Source organism: Falco cherrug, chromosome Z (assembly GCF_023634085.1).
Source record: "Falco cherrug isolate bFalChe1 chromosome Z, bFalChe1.pri, whole genome shotgun sequence".
Classification (NCBI taxonomy): Eukaryota; Metazoa; Chordata; class Aves; order Falconiformes; family Falconidae; genus Falco; species Falco cherrug.
This window is the reverse complement of record NC_073720.1, coordinates 66,594,350-66,616,199: the sequence shown is the minus strand read 5'-3', so window position 1 is coordinate 66,616,199 and position 21,850 is coordinate 66,594,350. Positions and strand designations below refer to the sequence as shown.

The 21,850-nt window shown below is 38.6% G+C and overlaps 1 protein-coding gene across 8 annotated transcripts in view; it reads left to right on the top strand.

The window, feature by feature from the left end:
* TNFAIP8 (TNF alpha induced protein 8) overlaps nt 1-15,037 on the top strand; it is a 66,273-nt gene extending 51,236 nt beyond the window's left edge. For 3 of the 8 annotated variants that reach the window (XM_055699275.1, XM_055699277.1, XM_055699276.1), the window contains 2 exons: nt 12,063-12,265; nt 13,182-15,037. In XM_055699275.1, coding sequence (XP_055555250.1) covers nt 12,259-12,265; nt 13,182-13,747 — 573 coding nt within the window. In that variant the 5' untranslated portion in view covers nt 12,063-12,258 and the 3' untranslated portion in view covers nt 13,748-15,037. Of the gene's footprint in view, nt 1-9,203; nt 10,580-12,062; nt 12,266-13,181 lie in introns of those variants that run through there. The other 5 variants (XM_055699279.1, XM_014283701.3, XM_055699274.1 and 2 more) reach the window with 3 other exon arrangements.
* Nucleotides 15,038-21,850: the final 6,813 nt, after the last annotated feature.

The following is a 21,850-nucleotide window of genomic DNA, read 5'->3' as shown; positions in this document are numbered from 1 at the left end:
TATGCAAAGATAGTACTTTGTTTTGAAATTCTGTCAGTCTTTTCCATCATGCAGAATTGATTGTTGCACTGGAGACTTAGTTTCCCTGCCTTCCTTCCATTTATCAGTGGATGACAGCATGTGCTATATTATAGTACTTCTTAGACCCTTGGGTTATTTTTTTAAGGAATTTGCAAACTTTGCACTGTCATAAATGAGAGAGACTTTAGAGATCAGGGAGGAAAAGTCAGTGAATTCTGGAGAATCAAAAGAAATATCTGGGTAAGGGAAGGGCCTTGCACCTCCATTTCAAAAGGCTGTATTCTGTGTCAGGATTCTTTCTAAGTGTAGCAACGGGCCAAATCAATGGCTTCTAAGAATAATGAGATGTGCCAGGGCTAACATAAGGAAAATGTAACGCTCAAATACTAATTGTAATTTGTAATTTTTATTCAACAGCATACATCTTTCCTTTAATCAGTAATGATTTCTCATTTGGTCAAGTCTTCTGTCAAATGTAACAGTTTCATAAGTGTTCTTAAATACTGCTTTTTGAGAAGCAAATTACTTCCCCTCTCCACTCTCTCCTCATGCATTTAAAGTCTCTATAAACACATTTGGGTAATAATTAAAGCAAATTAAAACTGTATTGCAGGTGTTATTTCAACCTTCTGGAGCAATTTTTTCTTACAATTAGATTGCAAAATGTGGTAAGAGGAGAACATATCATAAAGAGGTGTGAAAGAGCTACTGATTTTTCTGCTACTTTATGAAACAACTTCTGTTTTTCTGTACCTCACACTCAATAGAAGAAGTAGTGTTTCATCAGTTTCAGAAGAGAACAGTTTCATCAATTTCATAATGGCGTTAAAGCCAGAATGACTTGTTTTTCATGTTTAAGGCTTAATTTTTCATGTTTGCATATTAGGTAGATACTTCGTAGATCCGGTGGTAGCACTGTCAGTAGTAACAGTTGCTGTATATAACTCTGTGAAAGATTTTGAGTGCTTTGACTGTTTCTGCATTAATAAATAGCACCAATCTGATTGTTAGTCATACACGCATTGACCTTAACATTTTTTTTTTTTGTATTGTGGGAAATCTGGAAGTTACAGGTTTTCATGTTTTCTCTGTCTGCATCTGTGGTTTTTAATGGTAGGTGTACACTTTTGTGGATGCATCTCCATCATGACAACTGAATACACTGTGGGTTAGCGGTGTAAATGCAACTGCCAGCAACTTGGTAATTTTAACCAGAACATCAGCAAAAGCACAAGCCTTAAATCTGCTGTCAGTTGTACACAGTCTTGTTTTGAGTGACGAGGAGAGAAACTGGGAAAGCTGTACTTTGAGAGTTTCATTCTACATTAATCTGTTTGGGATGTTTTTTCATGCATTTTGTTTTTCTTCATAAGATTCCCTGCCTGGTTTGGGGTCTGGTTTGATTCAGTTTCATCATGTGATTCTGTGTCGCACTTCTTTTTTGTGGTTCATTTCTAGTGCTTGGCTGGCTAGCAGTGAGAAGTAGAGAGCCTGCGTTTCTGCATGGCGTGGCAGATTCAGGCTGGGGAACTTGGGATCCAAAATCTTCACCACAGATCTGTTTCAGCAGAAGCAATGTAGAGGACTGAATAGACACTGTATAAACTAATGTATTTTTCCCTACCTTTTGCTGAATTCAGTATTGATATTTGTAACTATACAGATCAGTAATGAAAGATCAAATAGTCTGTTTTGCATTGCAATGGAGGAAACCTGCACTTCAGTTTGACATATGATATACAAATGCTAGGGTCTCTGCAGAGGGTCCTGTTCCTGCTGGCAGTTTACAATAATGAGGCTATAATGCTGTAAAGTGGCAGTTAGCATTTAGTTTATTTGAGAGCATTTATCCTTGAAAGGTTTGTAATTTGAAATCCAGGGACATACTCTGAGATGTATTTTGCATATCTATGAAGGTCAGTACTGGCAGGTTTCTCTAAGGCATTGGTAGCTGACTGGTGATTTCAGTGGACCTCTAAGAATGTGCTACCCTCAAGTCTTGATCCCAAAATGTTTACGTTTCACTTCATACAGGAATTAACAAAGCACTGAATCACTGCATGCACAGACAAGCTTCCACTTAATTAACTTCATTAAGGTGTGTAGAAAACTTTGACTTTGAAAAATGCAGAAATTCCATTGGTTTAAAACTTAAAGCTTTTGCTTTTACTATGTCCACCTTATGAAACTCCTCTACAAAGATAATTTTATTTATAGAAGGAAGAAAATTTTGCTTTAATATTCGCAAAAGCAAGTACACGACACTTGAGAACATTTCAGCTACTGATTCGAAGGGCTGCTTTTTCCTATGGGCAAAAGAGGAAATGAATGAATATTCCTGTTCACTTAAAAAAAAATTGTAATAAAAATATTCCCTTAGAAGTAGTGATTTAGACTTTACTTCAGAAACTAACAAAGAACGTGAAACAATGAATTGTGAGTTTGAGCAGCTGTGAACAGAAATAGTGGGTACTTCAGGAAGGGGTAAGAATAAAGTTCGGCTGTGATGTCTACATCTGTGGTAAGATGTCTTTGCCAAGCCCACAGCTTTGTCTTCGATGCTGGAGATCAGAGATTTAGAAGTCTGTAATGCAAGGTGTTATGTTTAAACTAACCTTTCTTTGCAACAAGCAGTTGGTTTTTTGTAGTCAATGGGAAGAGACGTAAATTGTGGTGGATTTTGATCAATGCGTTTTGGCTTGTTACGTAATGCCGTGCGGTATGGGAGATGAGGGTAGCAGTATCATGGCGGGGTGAAAAGAAGCTGTTATTTTTATTTCAGTGCAGAATTGGTGGTGTTTAACCACCTAAGGCCTTTCATTCTCCGAGTTCAATTCTGCATTCCCTCCTTCTTACTTGTTGGTTAATAATCATGAAAATCTCAAGCAAAACAACCTTTCCTGGTGGTGAAATCCCTTCATAGCTGATCGGTGCTGTTCGTCACCTACTTAAAAATGCCATTTGATGCCAGTGTACAGTACAGAAGCCAGACATTTAAATTCTGCAGTAGTCAACGGCTGTAAAAAAAGTACATTCAATCTCCGGCGCCATGCCCTAGGGAGTGAACTACAAAATAGATGCAGGTTTTACAGAATCACAGAACAGTTGAGGCTGAAAGGGACCTCTGGAGGCTATCTAGTTTTAGTCAGTCAATATATTTGCAACATTTACAATTAAATAGGATTGCTAGTGCTCTGCTAAATATCAAATTTCTGTTTCCGAGTAATACTACTTCCTGACATAAAAGAAAGTAACAGTGTCACACATAATGTTTAACAAGAAGATACAATTTATAAGAAGAACAAGTTGCTAACATTAGTAAAAGACCTGGTTTTTTCTCTTATGCTTTAAATTCTACTAGGATTTAATGACATCAGTGAAAGCAAAACCAAACTCTTAAGGCACATGGGGAGGTGGACCTGTGCTTTGACAGTCTTAGTTTATGCTTGAGAGTTTAGATGTTGTTAAGGCAAAGATTTTAAAGGTGGGGGTTTTTTTTCCAAGTAAGTGTTACAGAAGTACTTTGCATACTTTATCAGATGTTCTGAGCATTGGTTTCAAATTGGAGATGCAAGGAATAAAGCAAACCAAGTAAAACAAACAGGAGTCAACGCAAAGCCTGCAAAAGATAGGTTGTGCATTTGAGCCCTGGGGAGCCTGTTCTGAACTGACAGCAAAGGGGGTAAGGGAATGAAGGAGATAAAATACTCTCAGCTTACATTCTGGCTTTTGTGTGAACCAGTGTGGCCAGCAGGACCAGGGCAGTGACCGTCCCCCTGCCCTGGGCACTGCTGAGGCCGCCCCTCGAACCCTGTGTTCAGGTCTGGGCCCCTCTCTGCAAGAGGGACGTAGAGGGGCTGCAGCGTGTCCAGAGACGGGCAGCGGGGCTGGGGAAGGGGCTGGGGCACAGGTCTTGTGGGGAGCCGCTGAAGGGGCTGGGGGTGTTTAGCCTGGAGGAGACTTCAGAGGGACCTTACTGCTCCCTACAGCTCCCTGCAAGGAGGCTGTAGGCAGGTGGGGGTCAGTCTCTTCTCCCAGATAAGTAGGAACAGGACGAGAGGAAGTGGCCTCAAGTTATGCCAGGGGAGTTTAGATTGGATATTATGAAAAATTTATTTACGGAAGGGGTGGTCAAGCACTGGAACAGGCTGCCCAGGCAGGTGGTGGAATCACCATCTCTGGAGGTGTTTAAAAAAGGCATAGATGTGGTGCTTGGGGACATGGTTTAGTGGTGGACTTGGCAGTCCTGGGTTAATGGTTGGACCTGGTGATCTCAAAGGTCTTTTCCAACATAAATGATTCTCTTATTCTATGATTTCATTGCTGGAAGTTTGCATGAAAGTCCTGGTAGATGTACTATGGATACAGAGGGAACAGGCTGCGGCTACTAAATACTGGGGGGGGCGGGCAGGGATTAAGACATAGAGGGTGCTTTATTTTGCCCTTTGTGGAAGAGGAAAATAAGGGAAATGCATGTTAGCAGTGGCAGCGGAAAAGACCACTATGGCCACCAAGTGTAGTCCTCCATAATCACAGGTATCATGACTGACTGGTGGAGAAGAGTAGACAAAGCATATATTGTATGTACAGTCATGCATGTAATGCCAGAAAACTTACCCTTCATGCTATAAAACAGGAAGGCAGGGAGTGAAAAATTTACAAACTGCAAGAGAGATAAAGGGTGTCACTAGCGTCCCAGGCCAGAAGAACAGTCAGTATCTGATAAGTAAAATTCTTAGATGGCATATTTTCTTGTTTTTTAGAATCTGTTTCAGTGTTGATACTGAAAAAAGAATATACTAACCAGACACCTGAGACTTGAGTGTCCTGGGAATGATTACTGGTTTTTTTTGTCTATCTGGCCTGTAGCTGTGGCAGTCTTCACCATCTCAGAGGTTTCTTTGGAAAGACAGAAATCAAATTATGTGCCTGTGGGGCACGTGTCACTTAGTGTCTCAGGGCAACCAGTGGAAGATACAAGACTAAAATATATATAAACAAAATGTAAGCTAGAAATCCAGCCTTTTTTCAACATTAAAATGAAAGAGGGATACTGGGGGACTCCCATGCCATCTGCAAGAAACAGACAGGGTGGCGTACAGGTCAACATTGAGAACAGAGAAGCCCAACTAGAAATGCATGGAAAACATTATTTTCGAAGCCTTTGCAAGATTATTCACAAACCTGTCATGTGAACTCTCTGAAGCCTCTGCTGTGGCTTCCTTTACATGCTATTGAAAATATATGCCCTTTGCATTTTGACAGTCAGGTTTTCTACCCGATGCTTGTAAATTGAGTTCCCCGTTCCTCTCCTGCCAGATTGCCATCTTGTCCCGACCTTCCAGTGAATTATATTTTTGCTACATATAACTTAAACTTCCTCTTAACTTCCTCTCCTGCCCCTTTGTCAAATTCAAGTCTCTGCAGTAGATTCAAAGTTCCCCAGGGCTGCTGGTCTCAGGACTTTCCCTTCTGCATTAAAGCCAGACGCTCTCCTGTTACACTCTAGTTCCTGTGTCTATAGTTAAGCGTTTTTTGTGAGAAGGCATTCTTTTTGCCAGGGTGGTTGTAAGAGCAATTAAATGCCTTTTTTAAAACTTTAACTTTTGATAAAACATTCAGTTCTAATGACCATATTATTTTATTGGAAGTGCCACTTGGGTTAGTAAGCTTGGCACTGTTGCCTTGCTGCAGTTTGGTACGTGTTTCTGCAGGCTGGATTAAAAAAACCCAAAACAGTACCTGTGCCATTTGCTCGATAAGAAGGACCTAATGATGCTTTATTTCCTATGAAAAGATTTGTGCAGTATTACTGTTGAGCGTGCAAGGACACCTGGTAGATATAGAGGAACTTGATATAACCCTGAAATAGCCAAAACTGAAATACACAGGCTGGGTGTTTAATACCACAGCACCTGTTGTTACATTCCAGCAAGGATAACAAATGGTGGCAAAGGAGTGAAATACCAAATTAAGTTCATGACCCCTCTCTGTGTGACTGTCATTTTCTCTGTTTAATGTCCAGCATATTTTAAATTCTGCTTCTCTTAAGAGCAATCATCAGAAGTTAATCTGATGTTTTTTCTTCTTGTTAAAGCTGCACTGTTCATTAAAATACATGCAGAAGCTCTAGGAAAAATGGCTTTTAAGAAAGCTTTTAATATTTCTAAATCAGCTACAGTATATGTATCATGTGATACACAGGGTGACTGTGGGAAGCACAGGCATGCAAAACCAGAATAACTTGTTGGCACAGACTGCTCTCATGGGACTGCAAAACTCTGCACATACATTCAAGTTGGATATAGCATCTTTCCTTGCCACACTACCCAGCCTTAACCTCTAGGTACTTTCTTTGGCAATTCTTCTCACCTCTTGATCAAAAAAGTATTTTGTTTTCCATTTTCTCATGGTTTGTTTTTGGTTTTGCAGCTAGAATGTGGGTCATCTTTTGCCATTGGTCAAATTTTGGACATTTTAGTACGATAAAGCTAGGATTGAATAGCAAAATCAGGAAGCATATATAACAATCTATGTGTTTTGCAAACCTACAGGCAATTACTTCTTCAGCACTTAATATTGACTCGATCCCACAGGTGTTTGCTAGTTTTTCTTTTTTCTTGCCCATGTTCTTGCTGGTGAATGTATGCAGTATGATTACAGATTAGACATGCAGTGGATTTCAAAAAAATGCTTGATTAGCCAGATTTTTTCCAAAAATTGATTAAGTGTTGCTTCAGAGTGACTTGCAGCTTCAGAGCCGACTTCCAAATTCAGTCAGCCTGCTCATGCAATATTTGCTATGCATTAGGTGTGGCTTCAGATTGGGTATTTTTTCTTTTGAAGGTCTTCCAGTGTGAATGTTAAAATTGGTACACATTGTTTGATGTATTAACATTCTCATAGTATGCTCAGTTTGTAAAGGTTACGGTGGGTGAGAATTTAGTACAATTTACTTGTGCTCATTAAGAGAACTGTAGGCAAAGGTTACTTACCTTTATGAATGAATGCTTTGTATGCACTGAAAATTTGTTTCAACTGTTTTCTGGTTAAAATTGATACTGATATATAAATTGCCCTTTTTTAAAAACAAGGTGCCAAATAAAATATTTGCTCTTCAAATAAGGAACATGTGTACCAGACTCAAAAAAGTAGAGATGTTATGTGTAAGAATTAAGTACTGTATAGGGCCCTTGTTTGTTGGGTTGGGTTTTTTTTCTACTTCTGCTGTTTGCCCTCTGGGTTTTCCACTGCCTGATCATGCTTGCCTGTGCTATCTGCCTTGTTGCAGTCCTTTTCACAATAAACTCTGTGGCTGGTCTCTTCTAACCCCTGCCATCAGTCAGTTTAGAAATTGCAATCCCAGTGTCTGAGGCTGAAGAGTGAAAGCTGTCAGAGCACTGTCTGGTCTTGCAGGTCTGGTACAACCTTCAGTTTTCATCAGCTTTTGAAAAGCCAACAAGTGAACAGATGCTTGCAAACGCAGAGACTGGCCAGTATGCTGAAGTGGCTGTCTGGGGACTGCTGTGTTTTTGGAATGATTTCTACATTGCATCTACTGTATCTGTGCTTTTAGAAAATGTAAATGTGTAATGCATCTTTCACCCAGGAAACTTTGAAGCACATGGATAAGAATCACAACACTGACTCTTCTGTTTAAAAAAAACCAACAAAACACACCACCAAAAAATGTTCTTTGAAACTGTGACTCACTCAGGTGGTTATTAAGAAGCAGCTACAAATCATGGTGGCAGCTAGAAAAATCAGCTTACCTTATTCATATCTGAAGAATTCATAGTCTATGTCCTATCGCTCGTTTTTTTTAAATCTTATTGTCACATAATAAGCACATTATGAAAATTGTTACAGCTCTGGTAATAGGCATATGACTCTATTTTAACTGCCTGTTCTGTGCTTCAGGACTTGTTCATTCACTGATGCTAGCTCTTGCAGTTTACCACCATTGGAGCTTTACCTTACTGAAGTCATGTGTTTATACACGAAGTCATATATTTATACACCTCAGCTTACTTACTTTTTTTGAGGTTTCTGGTCTTTATCATTCCTGAAAACAGGGGTAGCTCTGTAGAGACCCAGAAAGCAGAAGGCACAAGAAACAGTAAAAATTCAGTGATTATTTTTTTTTTTTTTTAATCCCTTGATATCTAGTTGATCTAATGACTTTGGAGGTGTATGACTCATGGTCACATACACTCAGAGAGAATAGCGCTGTCAAGTAAGCTTGATTTCAAGTTGCCTCCCTCAGGGAAATGATGCTTTCTCACTCCAGGAGTCTGACTGAACATGGAATTCATATGGCATGCGCGGGCTTTCAGCTGTTGTTCTCACCCACGGCCTGTAGAGAGGCAAACACACTTGTCCACACAGGATGCCTGGCAGGAAATGCGTTGCCACATTTCTCAAAAGCTACACGATACAGTCTTTTAAATGTTGCCTGAAGTGCTGTTGCTGCTCTTACCTCATAATCCCATGCAAGTGTCCTTTGTGCCTTGCCCAAAAAATCCTGTCATTTTTGGACCTTGCGCTCCCACGTACTGGTGCAGTACATGGTGTGCCAATCACTAAAATGAGAACTGGGTCACATGCAGCAGTGATTATTAATTGCTTCACAGTACATTTTCTGTTCCACAGGGACTGTTGTATCAACATACCAGGTACGTACACTAGAAATGCAACTCATGTCAGAAGGCTCAATTCTTGACTTGCCTGTGGAATGGAAGTTTTTACTGGGTGGTTTTTTCCTGGTCTTTCTGTATTACAACAAGCTTAAAAACACTCAGTGACTCAAATATTCATTGTCAACGTACATGAGTTTGAATACACTCAACGGCAAGTGATGTTGAATCTACCATCAACTGTTATCTCGTGGAAGAAACACTCTGCCTTGATTTAAGGCAGTGAAATCATCTGAATCAACTTTTTTTTTCTCCCAAATACTTTTTTAGATCAAACAGAACCAAGATACAGGTGGTTTGGTAATAGGCATTTGCCTGAATACAATGGGAGGTGTACTAGCTTCCATGTCAGGGAAAAGTCAGCATCACAGCCTTAAGTAGTAGCGTTCTTGTACTTCTGTACCAGTCTGCTGAGAGTTTATTAACCCACAATTCTCAATTTTCACCAGAAGTTTATATTTCCACCACAGTTTTAAGGAAACTTAAAAAACACGTCAGGTAAAATATTTTGAGGAAAACACATCCGGAATGCTACATGCCCAATATTTATTGACTTCAACATGCAAGATACTGATGTTAAGCACCCTGCTGTTGGTTGCAAAAATTAAAAGTTTCAGAATTAATGACCTCCCAGCTTTCACAGGAGGCAGTCTCTAGCAACTTGTTCACTCCTCTGTATCATAAATCAGAAGACTTTGCAGATGTGCCCATTATCGCTAAGATCCTGTATATTTTGAAGTAAAGGAGGCAAAGTTTCCTCTGAGAGCCTTTCGCCTTGGACTGCACTCCCCTGTGGAGGGCAGCTCTACTGAAGATAGTCATGTTTATTTGTTTACATTGGACAAAAAATGACATCCCATTGATTTCAAAGGGGTATTTTTTGATGAAACACTTTTTAAAAGTGAAGTGTAAAACTGCACAAGAAAGAAATAGGAAATGTAAAGAGCGGTCATGAGGAAAAACTATCTGTGAGATAATGAAAATTAGTGGGATTACCTGCTTTCATTCTGGGTCTACTGCAGGCCACCAGAGAAGTGGCACGATTTGAGTTTAACGTGCAACGATAGGACCTGTCAGCACAATAGGTGTGGTCAGAGGTTTGTACATGCTGGCCAGCTACTGTGGTCACTCTTAAAAACTGACTGCGTACAGTCAACCCTAAGCAAATGAGGCTGGTTTAAGTAGTTCTCTGCATGTGGATTTACAGCCTTATTTTTTAGGTGCTCCGATCTGAAATTGTAGTTTGAAAGGTTTGAAAGGGGGTTCTGGGCTGTGCTCACGTTGGGAACAGGGGGCTGGTGACAGGTGCAGCCAGTGGCCACCCCTCCCCAGCACCCTGTGATCCATGAATCAGGCATCTTTGATACATGCAAGTGTCTGCATTTGCAGATACCAGGTTAATGTTTTAACCTCTTCTTGACACATCCCTTGCTCTTCCGAGCCACAGGACCTCCTTCTCCGCCATTTCTGCTAATTGTCCCGGCTGTCAGTTAGCAGTAACAGCTATTGGTGTTGCACTAGCTTGCTCAGCAGCGCAATTTCCTTTCAGCTCTCTTTTCAAGGAAGTGAAACCACTACGATGTATTTTTGCATTCTGAGGTACCAAAGCAGCATGAAGCACTGCAGGCGGGAGAGAAAGGTAGCTGAGAAGAGCTTCTGTTATGGTGAGGGGCAGAACCCCACGTTCACTCTGTGATAGCTTCTGACAGCATTTCAAAGCACATCATAAAGTGTGTGCTGGATTTAGCAGAATAAATAAGCCTCACACCTGAATAATAATTTAGCAGAATAAATAGACCTCAGCTGTTTTGCCTCTCTTTCTCCTGTGAGCGTTAACAATTGCAATTCCTTTTGATGAACAAGTAAGTAATAATTTTATTCATTTTTAAAGAAGTATGTATGTTCAGTCTGAAGGAGCTCCATAATCTTACTGATTAAACTCAGTTTTATTTAAGCAATTGACTGAAATACATTTTAGGTTTTTCTGCTGTTGATAATGAGGAAAAATTCTGATCATAAAATACACATTCCTTTTTGGATTGACTGAAATGCTCAAGTATGAAATGTACGTATTTAGCGACTGAATTAGAACTCATGTAGCAATATAGGGAAAATGAGGGTGACCTCTGGTGTAGATAGAAAATAGCCCATGCTGTGTAGTCCCAAATATTGGGACAGATTTTAGAGACATACCGTTGAGTTTTAACACCTCTTGTAAGTGAACAGTTCCTGTTTTGCTTAGCGATGGTAATTAGATGTGGAGCTCTGCTTTGTCAAATGTTAAATTACATAATGTAAGGAGGTTTTGTTGAAAAACTGTAAAACTTTTAGAAAACTGTCATCATGTTTTCAGTTTCTTGAATTTGATACTTTGCAGGCTGTTACTTGTAAATTGTTAGAACCGTAGCTTGCATGACTCAGGAGGCAGGTTGCAGATTTCTGTTCAATTACAGTGGAGCTTCTGTGTGATACAGTTAGCACTTTATAAGAACATGTGCAGAACATTTTAAAATACGTATATATTGTAGGGGGGGGGGTCTTTGCAGATTTATGGAAGGTACTTTGAAACAACTACTGCTATTAGTATGAACATCTGTATAACTTTGTGGACTGTCAGAAAGAAGATATCATGAGCAATTAGTAAATTGGAAGGCTTTGAGAAATAAAAGTTATGAAAGAACTATCAATATGCCTGTTTTGGAGGGAAAAAGCTTTTGTTCATCTGTAGATTTTTGTAAAGCATTGGCAGTTGAGTTCTAGTATTTGACCACCCTTTGAAATACTTTGTTTTATTTGAATGGTAACAGTTGCAGGTTTATGTTTAAAAACACAAAAAGTGAATCAAGTATTTTCAGTTCTGATTGACTACTTAGCATCTTCAACGGCTTCCTGTATCTTTGTGGTTGAGAAACATGCCAGTCTTGTGATCTTGAGTGCTTTGCCCAAGATAGTTAACAATGGGTTCTTTGGTTTTTGAGTGTCCTCATGTAGTAAAGATTTTAAAAAATGTACTCAAACACTTCATGCTTCAAAACAAAATGCATGTATGCACTGAAAGTCTTTAGAAATAAATCCACTTGAAAGTTTCTGAGGTAACAAAAAAGGAGCTTGTTGTTAAGTTTGTCAAAGCTATTTTTAAAGAAAAAAATACAGATTTGTTTTACATGTCCTGAAAGACAAGTTCCTTCTATTTGCTGGAACCCTAGAGGCACCCTGTGTCTCAACACGCCCAGCTGCCCAAATACAAACAGTTAGGAGAAAACCTTTTCCAAATTCAGGGGCTAACTGTTTGGCATCTGCATAGTTTTATGTTTTTATTAAAAGAAAAAAAAATGATGTTTCCAGGCGCTGTGTTTTCAAAGCAAACCCTCCATATGTGAAGTAGATGTAAGCAGATGAAGCTGGAGGCTCCAGGAAAGCTGCAGTATAAAGGCAGCCATCTCCCACACCATTCAACCCCAAATATGAATTCACATGTGCCCTAGTGGAGAAGGAGCTGCAAAAGCAATGTGCTGTAAATAGTTGACACTGGCAACAGAACATGAGTGGTAACATTTCACAAAACAAGCTTCTGAAAGAACGTTCTGGGTCTTTTAAGTATTTAAAGAAATTACAAACTGGTCATTGGGTATATTGGTGCAAGCAAGCATAGTCTGGGAGGTGGAAATCTTTTCTAGGATCTACTTTATTGGTCTAATAAAAGGTCTAAAGGAGGATTTCTGTATAAGGTTATGCTAGCAAGTGTTAGGGCAGTACCTAGACTGTTCATTTTTGGCTATTTCTGCATTGAGTATAGGACATAGTGTTACTTTATACGTGCTTTCTTTCTGAAATGTAGCTTCTTTACATTGCATCCAGAGAATCTCGGTATTGTTTGCTGACAAAGGATTTTTGTGTTTGTATTATATTTTTAACATATATCTGTACATATGTAGAAATAGATAAAAATATAATAGATATGTAGGATCTGAATTAAATCATGTAAAATGCTAATAAGGAAAAAATCTTACAATAGTTGATTCACTGAATTACTGTCTCTAATGGAGTAGCAGTGGTAATTGACATGACATTGGGATAGTCATGGCTTCAGATTTTGTTATGAATATGATAATCAGATCAGACTTAAAACTCATTTGATCAAATATGGCAGGTTTATTCCCTCAATTTGAAATCACATGAATCCATACATAGGATATAAATACACAAAAAATATTTTTTAACATGTTCTATCTCATTATGTGTTTTCTCAGAAGTAAAACGCTCTAAAAGAATGTAAACCTAAAGACAACAGAATTTTGGGGATTGGAAAGATGGGGGTTTCTGCAACTATGTACATAAGTTTTGCATTACTTTTGTGCACTTAGTAGGACTAATACAAACAGATAGACATGCAAATATTCCTGAATTTACTGTCCATAATATGTCTAATATGAAGTATTGACTGCATACCTTTCCCCTCCGCAGTGGCCACAGATGTCTTCAACTCCAAAAGTCTGGCCATTCAGGCCCAGAAGAAGATCCTTGGAAAAATGGTGTCCAAATCAATAGCAACTACTTTGATCGATGATACGAGCAGTGATGTTTTAGATGAGCTCTACAGAGTGACAAAGGAATATACACAAAATAAAAAGGAAGCGGAGAAGATCATCAAAAACCTCATTAAAATAGTCCTGAAGTTGGCAATTCTCTACAGGAACAACCAATTTAATCATGATGAAATAGCGTTGATGGAGAAATTCAAGAAGAAAGTTCATCAGCTGGCTAAGACTGTGGTCAGTTTCCATCAGGTGGATTATACCTTCGACAGGAATTTTTTGTCCAAACTGTTGAACGATTGTAGAGAGCTACTTCATGAAATCATTCAGCGTCACCTAACTGCGAAGTCACATGGACGCATCAACAACGTGTTTGATCACTTCTCTGATTGTGAATTTTTGGCTGCCTTGTACAATCCTTTTGGACCTTATAAACTCCATTTGCAGAAACTTTGTGATGGTGTCAACAAAATGCTAGATGAGGGGAACATATAAGTATGCCTGTGCATTATTTGTAGATGGCACACTGTTGATTTATGAAGGAATAAGGGAGCATGCAAAAAAGGTTTTTTACATTATGAGAAATATTTCCAAAATATCTTTTATTAAATTGATTCCTTATTATGACCTATATGCACAGTCCATCTGGAAGAAAGGCTGCACATGACTTTTTTTACTGTGCTTTTCCTATAGAAACAGCTGAATAAAGAATAAAACAGAATAGTCCAAATAGAGTAACGGTCTGCAAGATAGATACACAGAACAATATGCTGTCAGACAATCCACATCTTTCATAGATGTACAGCATTATTTCTAAACTAACAGAGTCCACTAATGTTAGTAAGAGACTATCATGGTGATGGTACACTCTATAATTTCTTTATATGTGAAGTATGTATATTTGATTGATTTGTAGTCTTTTATGCTCTCTGCACAGATCATAGCTTCCTAGTGTTGCTCTTACGAAGCAGTCAGTTCTAAATATTATCAGTGATGCTGTCATGTGGAGTCTTCACAGCCTTGTTCATCTCTGGCTCGGTGGTGTCTCCTGTCTGCAAGGGAGAATCTGCCAGAGATCCTTATAGGCCCGCACAGATGCTTGCTTCTTTGATATTATGGGGATATTTGAGGAATAAGCTACAGTAAAATAGCCTAACTGGGGAAGAGTGTTCCCTAGAAACCACCTGTGGTACATAATTTTAACTCTGCCTATGATAAAGTAAACCATAGTGACTTATCTGTGCAATTCCTTAAGATACTAAGAATACTGCTAGTAGAATAGAATCAGTCTTTTGGGTTGGAAGGGTCACAATTCTTTTTTGGAAAGGTGTGAGTCAGTATATTTTATATACTAGGCTGATGTGTATGATGATGTGAATTCAGAAAGCTTGATCATCTGAAAATAAATTCCAAGCTTATTTGCTTTGTGTACAATGAAACTAGAAACAGAAATTAGTTTTATTGTTGTGTTAGATACTATTTAACTAATGGAAAAATGGAATCTTGAATAATCTTTTTTTCTTCTTTTCTCCCCTCCTACATTTCATCCTTCTTTTTCTCCCTCATCTTCTCCCTGTCTTACCTTTGGGGGATAAAAAAAAAAAATGTGACTTTCTAGACACTGTAATGTACTTAAAAGCATGAAGTTGATACATTTCAAATACCAGAAGGCTTTTTGTTAGGAAGCATATAAAGAATTTGCTGTTTATTTAATTGCCAGTGTTCTTGCTGTTTGCTGTGTCCTTTTGTTTTAATAAGTAAACCAAAGAATATTTGCACTCTGAACTTTTCATGCCTTTTTTTTTCCCCTTGTTGCATTTTAAATTATGAAAAGCAAACTGGGCCTGTGCAGGCAATGAAGGCATTGCAGCCTCTGACATATGGCTTAAGCATTACTTGTGATTTTTTGAGAGAGAAAATTCACTTTTATTCATGTATGTTTGGTCACTAGGCTCTGAATATTCCCAGGAAGGTGCCAGAAAGGTGCCAGAGAAATGTGTGTTCAAAATGTCAACTCATTTTATACAAGCCACTAGTGTCCAGCAGAGAGACAAGGTTAATGTACTACTAGGCTGGAACAACTGGGAATGTAAGGATAGTACACTGGAACTTGCCAAGAAACAGATTATTAGCTTGACATCTGAAGGAATACCATTTTAAGATCCCTTCCCTATGTTTTACTTAAAACAGTAAATATGTTGTACTTTTGTCCATCAGAAGTCATGTATAGGAATGCAACGTCATGAGGAAAATCCCACATATTGTAAAGTTTCTGATGTATTTGCTCCACCTATTTCTTTTATTTCCCACCTAGAAGGAGAAAGCTGTTTGTTTTCTTTCCAAAGTCTTCTCTGAGGTGAGAATAAGAAGGAACTTGACTTCTAGAAATTGGAACCATTTTCTTCACAAGTCCTGTTTCTAAATGGTGTTTTGATTCTCCAAAATAGCATAGTTTATAGTGAGTGGTAGCAGCGACTGAAAGTAGGACAGGATAGCACCTTGTTTAGAATCAGACATAATAATACGTGTAAATAATAAAATGGTGTAAACCATGACACATCTTCTTCAGCCATGACCCAGAATATTTTGACTGCTCAAATCGGAATTTTCTCTGAGACAAAAATTGCTTAAATGGTCTTTGTACATAGTTGGCGAACACCTACTTACATGTGTATGAGCCATATTGTATTCAAAACTATGTATATTTTCAGTAACACAGTAACTTCTTACTCAGCTGCATTATCTGGCCATTTACTTTCTAGAAAAAGTAAAAATTGTGCATGGAGATCTGACTATAAGCATAAAAATTTGACAACTAGTATTATATTTAGCTATCATTATATTTAGCTCGCAATTTAGTTGTATTCTTCTGAGATGCTGTAGGTATAGTTCTTGTCTGGCATTCATTTTCAGTTACAAAGAAGTGACTTCTGTAATCATGAAAGAAAAAAATTGTACTGGATTTCCAAAGACCTACCTTTATAAATAACACAACATAGCACTCAAGCTGTGTACTTTTGCAGGTTTTTTTCCCCCTGCAATACACATAAGTAGTGGCTTTAATTATCAAAATTCAGAAATAAATTGATAGCATTTTTCCTTGTAATACACTTGTTGTATTAAAACATTGACCCTGTAGCAGAAAGTTAACATGAGTTTAGAAAAGGTTACAGTAGTACTGTTTAATTATGGGTAGCATAATGCCATTATGCTGTGTTGTAAAACTGATGCAACACTGTTTTAACAGGGTAAAAGTTACTAGTATATTAAAATCCAATCATCATGGATTCATTTTACAATAGGCTTTTAAATCTTAGTACCCTAGGTGGTTTGTATTTGTAACATCCTTTCAATGTTTAGCTAATATGTAGGGCCTAATGCCAACAAAATGTATGTTGGTGAAGCTGTGGAAGTTAAAACTAATGTTACAAACTTGTAGATGCATTGAAAAAGTGGTAAGGCAGACCCGGGATACCTTTTGCAAGACATAACTGTGCTCTCAGCCATACAAAGAAAAGATACAGGGAGGTTGTCATGGCCATTTTGTGTGTACCACCTCAAAAGGGATTCACTAGAACTTTTGCCCACCCCTTAAGTTAGTGTGTATTTGTGTGTATGCACAGACAAACAAAAATAAACAACTGGGTAAGTTACAAGCCTTATTCTTGAATTCCCTTGAGATTTATTTCCATTTAGAAGGTACAGAGATTATCAGGATTCTGGAAGCTTTTAGCAACTAGTGTGTTGTGGTTTTGTTTTTTTAGGGTTTTTTTTGTTTTTTATTCTTTAGGAAAATACCAAATCAGATCTCATGTAAAAAAAGATTCACCGCCACCCATAAAGGAAATTCCTGTAAAATAAAGGAGTGAGGAGATAGCTAATCGCTTTCTCACATCTCTCCCTAAAAAGATAGCATTATTTCATGGAAGCAGTGAGCTGATTTTGATGGCAGTTGGCTTCAGTTGCTTTCCAGCCCCTTGTTGTAGCTGTAACAGCTATAATGTGACTATTCAAATGTAAACGAGAATTCTGCATGAACTTATCAAGGGACCAGAATGTGTCATGATCTAGCAGAGGAATCCACACTACTCCCAAGTACATCATTGTCAAAGATGACAAGCGTTGTAAGGAGGACAGATAAACTGCACGTTGTATGGGTTTAGATAGTAATCTCTGTGATGAGTGTTCACCATCTGGTGACTTGCTACCATAGCTTTCCTTTGGCCTTACACGGTTTTCCTGCCCTTCCAAGCAGAACTACTCTTCAGACAGGTCTATTCCTTCCCTACCATTTCACCCCAAGATTATATTGCAGTGCGTGTGCATCTAAGGAGACCAGTAGATAGAATATGTTACCCACTTAATGAAAAAAAAAAACCAAAACCAGCTTAATACCAGTTCCACTGGGTTTTTTTCCCCAATGTAACTTGAAATCTGAAAGAATAATCTACATCTTGATTCAGTTGTTAATGCTGTTTTGGATATAATTTATATACTCCTTAGTACAGTAAGCACTTAGCTGTGATTTCAGCACCTGCATATCTGAGCCTTTAAAAAAAAAGGTTGTGCATTTTAATGTTTTACAGAGGGTATACTTCAGCATGATCATGAAGATTCCTGTTTGCATAACCATTTGCAGAGAAGCTTTTTTACAACTGTTTTTCATTAAGATATGGGCAGGTCAGCCAACATTCATGGTTAAGTGGCAAACATCTGTGCTCTGGATAAAACAACTGTCAAAGGAGATTATCGTTGTCCAGAAAGGTTCTGTAATGTCTTGTTTTTATGTTTTGCACATAAATGGAACTTCTTTTGCAAGTGGAAAGTTTCCTATCTATCTAGGGAAAAAAATAATTGCTACCCAAAACCATGCTGTGGCTATTACTCAGAAAGTTTAGACTAAGTAATGTAGTTGTTATTTCCAATTTGTTAAAAAAAACCCACCACCCTTGCATTCACTGTTACAGAGAATGAAGTTCTAAAAAATGAATGCATACTAAATTATTCAGACTGAAGTTTGTATACTGCTCTTGAAATTATATTGCAGCTTTGTCACTTATATTTATAGTATTAAATATTTTAGGTTTACACATGATTTGTTTTCCCTCTATGAAAATAAAGGAGTAGCATTGCCTTACAGGCTATGTCTAAAAGATCCCTCTGTTACGGTAGCACTTGTTCTGTATTGCAAATAAAGGTTTTTTAATGTTTAAACCACAAACTGCTGAAGGGACTTACCTTCTCTTAGTATTCAGTTTTACTCTTTAATGTTCTTGTTCCCAGTTTTAAAGCTGGTATTTACAGGCAGGACATTTGCCAATCAATACCCGCTTTTCCTTGCAAGCTTGGAAATGAATGAAACTGACATAGATCCAAACAATCTGTAAATTTCTGCTTGCTGTCACAGTTTCTGGAGGAAGGTTCTTTACATCATTTCTTTCTATCAGGGAGAAAATTGAAAAGAGGTAGTTCATAGCTTTGCAATGTCACATAATTACCCGGTATCAAGCAAAGCAGCAGCCTATAATGATTAAGAATAATGGAATTAGGGAGGTAAATGACTTGCCCAGCTTTCCCAAGCAACCAAAACCTGTTTGCTATTTGTTGTTCTCCCCTGTGGGAAAGTCCTGGTATGGTAGGTGGAAGACAAAGGTGGAGTTTCCTACCGTTACTGTGATTTAGATATAAATTACTTTTGCCATCACATGTAAGACCTTCTTCCACTGTCTACTCTAAAAATCATTAACACTGGATTTTAAAATCATACTTTCCACTGGCTTCATGACAAATTAATTCCTATTTCAGTTTGTATTAAATACTTAGGTTTTAAGTATGCTTCTATTATGCACATAAATACAAGCTGAAACACAACAGAAGTCAGCCTTGTGTACTCTATCTGATTTTCCTAGGTACCTTCTTTTTTTCATCAGTCAGTAGATGTTCAGTGTGCTATAAAGAAACAACTTGGTCAATGTAATTCTGAAGGTTGTTCTGAGAAAATTGTTCGTTTTTCACCCAGTTGTTGTACAGTTACTGCTGGCACCTTTTCAGAGTATCAACCCCACTGGTCTTTAAACATGGCAACCTAAAGCTTTTCATTTGCAACACATCTGTGGGGCATTTTGAATGAAGTTTTTCAGAATTCATTTACTGTTGATTGTTCTGGCCAAGCCACAAAAACATTGTTACATGTAAATCATGTAAGGTTTTTTAATACAAAGAGTATGATGGTGTAGATGGAATAAAACATCAGGGCCCGTATACCACCAACCCTTCTTTTCTTGCATGGGAATGGCAATGAACCAGTTCTACTCATTATGGAACAGTGTTGAAAAATTACTTGCCATTTGTGAGCAGAATTTAGTTTCCTTTCATTAGAGAAATCTATTTCAGTAGCCAGGCTTGGCTTGGGTCCTGAGAAGAAAGTCCCCTTGCTGTTTATAGACTGCTGTTAATTAAGGGTTCCTGTGACATGAAAGGGTTCCCGGGACAGCCTCTCCCCATTCCAGAAGCACTTAGATGATGCTTTCAGTTTATTTCACTGACTGGATTTGAGATACTGTGTGTTTTTGCTTTGTTTGTGGCTCAGTTTTATTTTGTGGAAAGTCAAGACCTGCAGCGTTATCATCTGCTAGGCCTGCTAAGAGATTGCAGAAATAAAAGACTTTGAGCCGGGGGGAGTAAGTGCTTTGGTCCAGGGACATGACATGAGATCAGCTGTTGGTTTCAAGAAAGCTGGTTCTGTATCTCAAGGATCTTGATAATTCAGCAACAGAAAAGTGATCTCATCCTTGGAACTAAACTGAGTGTCTTTGCCTAACTGAAAAGCTATCATCTCAGTTACAGGCTGCCTAACTTGATTTCAATGGTATGGACACTCCCAAAGGTACATTTGCTGTGCCATCATGTAAGAAACCATTACGGAAAAGTGGTAAGGAAAGCTCAGCAGTTTTCTGGGACAAAGGGCTGTGATCAGACAAAGATCTCATTAAGTTTGCTTTGCCATCTTCACCGTGATAAGGTCTACTGCCTGCTGTAAGCACAGGCATTTGACTTTGCCTAAGACAGTATGTTTAAACTTACAGTTCCAGTATCCTATGCCACTGCAACCCCAAAGCTAGAGTTGAGAACTCATGCTGCAAAATATGAAACAGGGAAGGACGCCCTTTACAAAACAGTATCAATGAAAACTAGTTTTTTGCTACTCTTTGGAGCTGCGAGAACCTTGGCTGAGGAATTCAGACTTCCCACCTCATTCCTGATAAGCAAAGCAAGTGCTGAAGGGGTGGGGCTCCTACAGGAAAAGGCATTGACGTTGCTACTTTCTTGACCGGCTGTTCTCCATCTACCCGTCTTGATTCTCAGTGGGCTATTGCATACTTCACGTATTCTTGACTAAAACTGCTCATTACTGCAGGTTGGGGAGGAATTCTCACCACAGAATATAGTCAAGCTGAACCTGTGGTGTTTGGCTTTCATTTGCATTTTAAGCTGGCAGAGTGGGTATTCCTGAGAGACAACTGGAAGTCTGCTATTTATCTGGGGCGAATGAATATGTGTGCTGTTGTGCGCACAGAAAGCTTCTGTAACATTGGGATTAAGACCTCTATAACGCCCTTGGTGGCAGCTTGAGCGAAGGGGCTGTTTTAGGAGGCACAGTTTAAAAGTGGCTTGTGTGTATGTTTTCTGTTTATTAAAGAAGCTGCCTGATTTATTCTATGAGCAGAACCTCTTGGAATTTTTGGCTGTTCTAAAGCTCAATATGGCTGTTAACTCAGGAAGCAACTGCACTGAATCAGTTTTCTCAGGAGGCATTTCAAGTCTTCCATCTATTCATCAAAGCTTCAGCTCATCTGCAGAGTCTATTTACCCGTAACTTGGTAGTGGTGCCAGTATCCATCTGATTTCTGCAGAATGCGACATATAGTTATATGCTAGTCTTTTTACCTCTTAATGTAGTCCATGTGGTTTTAATTCTCCTTTTTTTGCCTTCAAGGAGACCAAGTTAATGGATTTTTCATGAAGAAACATTTAGGATAAAATGGAGTGGTTGTGTTACAGGAGCAACACCATAACCTTTTGCTGGCACCTCTCTAACCTGCACAAGATGTATTTTCAAAGCTGTATATGTGCACAAGCAACTACTTTCTGCTTAGTGAGTTTGTTCTACTAATGTGTTCCTACATACCAGCTCAGCAGTCCACCAAGCCCTGACTGACCCAGGGCTTCAGAGTCCCTTAAACCCTAGGTCTCTGATGGAATAAAATGGAGAGTTTCCATAGTGCTCTGCTTGTGCCCCCAGCATGGATTTTCCACTTAATTGAGTGGTATGTGCAACAAATGCCAAAATTAACGTTTCTTGCCAAAACGGGGATGAGACCTCCTGTGATGTGGGTTGTTGACGAGAGCTACAAAAATGTTTGCATTTACATTTGCAGTTGGTTCATAAGAATATACCTGCTCTTAACTACAGAGTAGGCTGTTCTTAAACATCGCATCAGGCAAGCTGCTTTGCCGGTTCTAGGAGTGACATACAGTGGACTCAGTGGCAAGAAACCCCCCCACGTAATAACTGCTGTAGGCTCAGAGGAAAATAAA